General features: G+C 25.2%; 1 protein-coding gene across 1 annotated transcript; it reads left to right on the top strand.

Annotated features, from left to right (window-relative positions):
• The first annotated feature begins 2,091 nt into the window (after positions 1–2,091).
• Positions 2,092–3,897, top strand: LOC111038579. Its single transcript, XM_022321733.1, has 6 exons — positions 2,092–2,306; positions 2,371–2,499; positions 2,670–2,944; positions 3,056–3,186; positions 3,265–3,331; positions 3,661–3,897. The coding sequence occupies exons 1-6, from the start codon at positions 2,183–2,185 to the stop codon at positions 3,895–3,897; spliced, it is 963 nt and encodes a 320-aa protein (XP_022177425.1). The 5' UTR covers positions 2,092–2,182.
• Positions 3,898–7,327: the final 3,430 nt, after the last annotated feature.

The following is a 7,327-nucleotide window of genomic DNA, read 5'->3' as shown; positions in this document are numbered from 1 at the left end:
ATTGACCCTGTTATTAATATCAAAAAAAAAAAAAAATTAGTGGTCAAATGACTTTATATTCAACAAGAAAATAAAGATTGCATAAAAATGATAATGTAAATGAAACAAATGCTACCTATTAATTAATAATAAAATTCAACATAAATAATACATTTGAATATTTGATAATAATATATAATATATATATAATAATATATTAATACATAGGTACCTTTTAAATGAAATGTAATCACTTCAAGCTCTACATTAATGTTATAATATAATATAATATGTCTGCTATAAAATGCTATAATATTTGTCTGCTCTAAAGACATAAAATATGTATATAAAAAAAAGAATGAACTGTAATTTAATATTTATGAAAAAAATTACTGGCCTAAATTATGACCTAAATCATGTAAAGAATTTATAAAACTATATAATATTATTATAATATACCAAATATATTAATAATGTATTAATATACCTTTTAAATCAAAAGATATCTTCTAGCTCTACAGTAATATTAAAATAATTTATAATATACTATTTTTTTTTATATGTATTTACATTTTACAATTTGAAATTAATAGTAACTTTATAAATAAAAAGAATAAAAATAATTTAACATTTTATTGTTAGAAATTTATAACAACCCAATCCTTTAATAGTTTTAAAACATATGGAAGATACAATTATCGGAGAACAAGAAGAATTGATAGAGAATTTCTCAGCCTTCTATGAAATGTACTACACCTAGTACACCTGGCATAAGTGGAAAAATTATTAATAAAGTAGAGCTTATCCGTAGTCTATGTGCTACAAGCAAAGTTAGTGAGGAGGAAGACATGTTGCTTAATAAAAAATTGGATGATATTATAAATATGTTAAACAAAACAAAATAACTCCATCTTAATACTGTTGAAAATGTAAATATCCAAAAAAAATTACTGGCCAAATGCGTTTATACTCAACAAGAAAACAAAGATTGCATAAATAAAAATGATATTCATAAGCCAACTGTAAATGAAACAAATTCTTTACGTGATGGAATTGATAGCCAAAACAATGAATTTGTTAATATTCACCAGACATTTGACCATACCTATGATTAGTATGATTGACTATTGAGTGTATCAACATAATTGTTGTATCTTTGTTTTATAAATCACATTTTCAAGAGATAATAAAAAGAGGTAAAAAAAACAACTTCATTTTTCTAATTAATATTTAATAAAGTAATTATGTTTAATTTCTCCAGTCTCCATTACAGCACTATTCATTTGCTCCACTACCTATCTACCACATACATTAGGACGTATAATTTATATTCATCAAATGTAAAGAATTTATAAAACTATAATATATTATAATATACCAAATATATTAATATATACCTTTTAAATCAAAAGATATCTTCTATTGATATAACAATTTGAAATTAGTATGAACTGTATAAATGCACAGAAAAGTAACTCAATCTATTTACTTTAATATAGGACAAAAAAAAATAGTTTTAAAACAATATAACTGCAGAATGACGTACAAAATAAAAAACTTTAATTTGAAATTCTAATGATAAGAATATGATAACGTTATTTTATGATAAGCCAGCCAAATGCCTTACTGCGGGGAAGCGTTCGTGTTGATTGTGCCTTATCACTATCACTATAGTGCGGTTGACGAAAAGTAGGCCGCGATCGTCACGCGCCTACCGGCCGTTTTACGGCATGGGTCTCCAAACGTTTTCCTGCCTAATATAATTTCAAATCGTGTAATGTACTAACGTTTATAGTAAAAAAAAAAAATAATAATAATAAAAGTACTCCCAAACGTAGAACCCCTGGATTTACGAAAAACGGCCGTTAAGTGCGTGACGATCGCGGCCTACTTTTCGTCGACCGCACTAAAGTACTTTTCCCGTACGTTGTTTTATTTATAGATGCGCATTGCGTATGCACCTGGTTCGACTGCAAAATTGATACGTATAAATATTAATAGTTTATGACTATTGACTAATGTTTTTGATTAATGTCTCTTGACTCATAAGAAATTGTTCCTATCAAAATCGTGACAAACTGATCACTCCTTTATGCATTGCACTTTTGCAGTTTGCTGTCTTCAGTCTTGAAGATCTATGTTTTATTTTATTTGACGTTTTTTATTTCTTTTTCCGTTAAGCTTGTTATTTTTATATTTTGATATGTCATCAAAAAGAATTTACGAAAGTGGCTCTAAAAAACGTAAAGCGAAAGTAAAAAAGGCTGAAAATCTGAATCTCATGAGAGGTTCTATGAACAAATTTCTACGAAAAACAAATATTTCTGGTAATTATTTTTTGCTATTTCCATTTTTTCCTGTTATGAATTACCTATTGATTTATTATTTTAGAAAATGAAGCATTTACAGACCAGCGTTCAGAAACAGTGATTTTAGATTTGTTGAGTGAAAATGATTTTGAAAATAATTTAAATATGCAAAAAGATAATGTTAATGAAAATAACATTGAACTGAATAGTGGTAAGTTTTTATTTATGAAATTATTAAAAAAGAAATATAATTTAATTAATGTAGAAAATTCCAAATTGAGTAAATTTTATCATAATAGGTAATACCTATTATAAATTAATTATTGTAGTATCTATATTCTATTGTGCAATTTAACTCAATATTTAACTCTTAAAAGTTAGGAAATTTTATTCGGGCTGTTAGACTTCTTGCTGAGTTTGATCCTGTGTTAAATAGCTTACTACTCACTGAACAATCACGAGTTAAATATTTGAGTTGGAAAATTCAAAACGAATTAATTGAAATATTAGCTACTAACTTGCAACAGTTGATATGTGAAGAAATCAGATCAGCTCAATGTTTCTCTATCATAATTGATTCTACGCAAGATATAACCAAGATTGACCAAGTCAGTTTTATTTTTCGGTACACAATTGTTGATTATAAAGAATCTAAGGTTAGAAATCAAAGGATCATTTTCAGGATTTTACCCCTTAGATAAACATGATGCTGAGGGACATGTTAATTTAATTAAAGCAGTTTTAAATACTCACAACTTGGATATTAGTTAATGCAGGGGCCAAGGTTATGTGGTGCCTCTGTAATAAGTGGTTGTTTCTCAGGTGTTCAAAAAAGAATTTCAGACATAATTCCTAATGCGTCATTTGTTCATTGTGCTGCTCACAATTTTAATCTTGTGTTATCAGATAAGGCAAAAAGCACACCAAAAATGTTAAATTTTTTTAACATTGTTCAAGATTTGTTTTTATATTTTAGCAGCAATGCTCCTAGTTGGGCAACTTTGGCCTTAGGTGATGATGTTGCAAAAATTGTATTAAAAAAAGTGTGTACCACCCGATGGGAGTCGAGACATAAAGCAGTTTTTGCCCTGAAGTTTCGATAAAAAGATGTATTCAAATCATTAACAAGTATAATTTTAACTAGTAATAAAAAGAAAAAAATAATAGAGCTAAAGGTCTGAAAAAAAGCTTGAATCTTTTGAATTTGTATTAATTCTTTTTATATGGGAACACATTTTAAGGCCGTTTTATTTAGTTTCCAAGAAAATGCAATTAATTGAAACAAATCTTTATATTGCATGTGAATATTTACAATCGGCTATTACATCCATTAACAATCTAAGAGATAATTACGAGTGTCTTGTTAATTCAGACACAGACTTGTGTAACAGTCGGGGCATACCAGACACCAGTCAATAACATTAAAAAACGAAAAGTATTTTCTAAAAAATTTTTCGGTGATTTAGATGGAGATAAACGATATGATATAGCACAAGATAATCTCAAAGTTAAATTTTTTTTACCTGTCATTGATACAGCTTTAGTACAACTTAAATATCGTTTTCTAGGCTTACAAGAAGTTGTTGATAAATTGATAATGATAAGATAATGTTACAATTCAGTGAAGAAAATCTTGTTAAGGCAACATATGACTTTATTATATTTTATGAAAAAGATATAAGTTCAGATTTTACAAGTCAAGTATTATCAATAAAAGAAATATTAACTCTCAAAAATCAAAACTATTGTAGAACTAGCAAAATGTATTTTAGAAAATGATTTAGGATCTCTGTACAAAGATGTTTTAACTGCTTGTGTAATTTTTACATCATTACCTGTCACAGTAGCATGATCAGAGCGTTCTTTTTCCAAGCTCAAAATTATAAAAAATTATTTGAGGAACTCTATGGCACAAGAAAGACTTACAAATATCAGTATACTAAATATAACAGAACTCAAGATTTGAATATAAATCAAGTAATTGACAATTTCGCCAACAAAAAAGCTCGAAAAAAGAACTTTTTAAAATAATAATAATTTATTAATTTGTGATTTAAAATTAATAATATTTTCAAGTAAATTTTAGTTTTTTGTGTGTTAAATTGTTTTATACTTTATGTTTACTAATATGTGTAGTGTGTACCTACCTTTCCCACTGATATCAAATTTAAAACTAATTTGTCTTTATAAAAACATTGGTAATGTGTATAAGTTATATTATATAATAGTTTCTATATAATGTCACTTGACATTAATTATATATTATATTAATTATATTGTTTATGTTTCTTAATTTATTAAAATTATTTATTTTTTCCATCTAACTTGTTCCATTTCATTCACTTGAAACTGTTTTCCACTCGGGGTTCATAAGAATACAATATAGTCAAAATTTAGAATACATAGTTTTCATTTTTGATAAATCAGTAAAAATCCAATTATAATAAAATAAAACCAACTTTAGAATTTTTACTTTAGGTTAATAGTTATAAGTAGTATATATGTACCATTCCTAGCGCACCTATATTTTATATCAATAAAAGATCACAAAGAAAACAATGTGCAAAAAGATCAGAAAATCGAAATGTAATAATAATTAAAATATTTTTCACAAAACTTATATTATTAATAATTAAAAATCGAAATACAATATTTTTTCACAAAACATATTTTATTAATTATTGAAATTTAAATGATAAATTTAATTGTAAAATATTTTTTACAAAACTTATAATTATTATATTTGTAGTTAGACATATTAATTCTAATATTTTTGATTTTGATTTCTAATTAGTGTATTGAGATGGTTTACAAAATCATTTCTTTCTATATTTATTTTTTAATATCCCCAAGCTAATGACCATTTTCCAAAATAAATCTTTTATCATCATAAACACTTAAAGCTTTTTTGTTTTGTCCTACAGTAAAAATATCATGTTTCTTAGTACTAAATACATTTTGTTTAACATATTCTGGTTCTTTTGTCAGTAAACAATTTTCAAAATCATTAAAACATATTTTATTTTCCACAACATTTTTTTTAACACCTTTAGCTTTTTTAATTTCTTTTTCAGTATCTAAGATTCGATGTGAATATAATTTGGATCTTAAACCTATAAATTCAGTCATAATTTTTCCACTTAACTCATCTTTAAACTTTCCAAAAACTTTTTTGTTAACTAAAGGTAAACCATAAATATTATCTTTTGGATAATCTGAAGTATCAGAATGATCTAACATAATTTTAATATCTTGATAAAAATCATTATTTTTATTTCTAATATTAGTGAATCTGTATCTGTATATAACAATCTAACTCTATTTCCATATTTTTTCTTTATAATATTATAATAAAAATCATACATTAACATTTTAGATAAATCTAAAACACACATTCCTATATATATTGGTTGTTTGAAAGATATTTTTGTTCTTTTCATATGTACTGCAGCTAAATTTTCTGTAAAAATTTGGTTTCGCAATTAATTTTTCTAGGTTCAATCTATTAGTACATAATCTTATATCAACATGATTTCGAACATTCATCATGGTACATAAACACTATTGTTCATTAATTTGACATATTCTTCTGATCTAAGATTAGTATTAAAATCAATATACACTTTTAACCAAGGAGATTGACTAAATTCTAACACTCTATGAATTTTCTCTATCTTTAAACCTAAATTAATATATAATTTTAGTGTTTCATAATGTATTATATATTTTTTCTTATCATACAAAGTTGTTAATAATTTTGGGAGTTGTTTGTTATCAAAATGTCTTTCTGGTGCTAAAGGGAAATCTGAATGTAGATCATGAAGTTCTTTAGAGTAAGATAAATCGACTTCTAAAATATAAACTTTACATGATCTATCATAAATATTCATTACATCAAAATCATTCAGATTATCAATCCATTTGAAATCTCCAGTAGGTAAATATTTACTCATTGCACATCCATAAAGATTATTTGCATTCAAGTATTGTAAAAACAATGATTCATCATTTTTTTTAAATTCATCTCCCATACATATATTATTTGCTTTAGAATATCTTTGACTACATTGAGACAAGCCACCTTTGATCCCAGATTCAATCATCAACATTTGATCGACATCTGTTAATAAAACTAATTTTACATTTGTCATTCTTAACATGCAATCCCATGCAAATCCTGGTGTTGTGTAATACCACATAGGATCTAATTTATAATTTTTTAAAGAAATGTCTCTAAAATTGTCTATTATATCTGCTAATAATAAAACATCAATCATAATATATAAACTAGTGAATTCACACATATTTTTTATATTAAACACTCCAAATTTTCTGTGAGTTTTTATATTCCTCTATAGGTGGATCATTAAAGTATTGAAATTGTTTAACATTATAATAAAGATAATCTACTCCCAAATATTTTACAAGTTCTTTTGGTGGTGCATCAATGAATTGACCAAATGAATCGAAATATATTTTTTTTTTTATTGTTAATTTTTTTCCATGCAACCCAATGAGAACCATTTTGGGTAGAATTATTTAAATTAAGAACTCCACATTCATTAACCCATGATTTCATAGGTAATTCATTTCTCATGAAACAACCTCTGAAGTTTTTAATATTTTTACCAAAATGTATTATATCAAAATTACTTAATGGTTGAATTTTTATATACTTTTTTTCTTTTAACCAAAACAGTGTAATAAAAAACGGGTGAAAGAAATAAAAAATTCAATGTATTGTAGGTGTTTTACACAATGTTACATAGTTAAAAGGTATTTACAATTGCGATTGAATAAATAGGTAGTGATACGGCATGTTACAAAATATGGCAATTGCTATAATATATATATATATATATAGTACTTCGACAGTCTTCCATAGACATTGAAGTACAAATATAATATAAGGTTATACAATAATATAATTAATCTTTTAAGAGACAATATTTACAGTGATCACAGAATTAAATTTGTCTTTTTTGACAATATAAGGTTAAACAATAGGAAGTAAAACAAATACATACATTTGGCTATAC

Source organism: Myzus persicae, unplaced genomic scaffold (assembly GCF_001856785.1).
Source record: "Myzus persicae strain clone G006 unplaced genomic scaffold, MPER_G0061.0, whole genome shotgun sequence".
NCBI lineage: Eukaryota > Metazoa > Arthropoda > Insecta > Hemiptera > Aphididae > Myzus > Myzus persicae.
This window is presented reverse-complemented; position numbering and strand designations above follow the sequence as displayed.

What these genes read in the sequence shown, in the direction of transcription:
- LOC111038579 (XM_022321733.1), top strand. Translation starts at nt 2,183, where the DNA reads ATGTCATCAAAAAGAATTTACGAAAGTGGCTCTAAAAAACGTAAAGCG. An exon ending in ACGAAAAACAAATATTTCTG is followed by an intron (nt 2,307 to 2,370) that starts GTAATTATTTTT and finishes TTATTATTTTAG; the next exon opens with AAAATGAAGCATTTACAGAC. An exon ending in CAAAAATTGTATTAAAAAAA is followed by an intron (nt 3,332 to 3,660) that starts GTGTGTACCACC and finishes TTGTTAATTCAG; the next exon opens with ACACAGACTTGTGTAACAGT.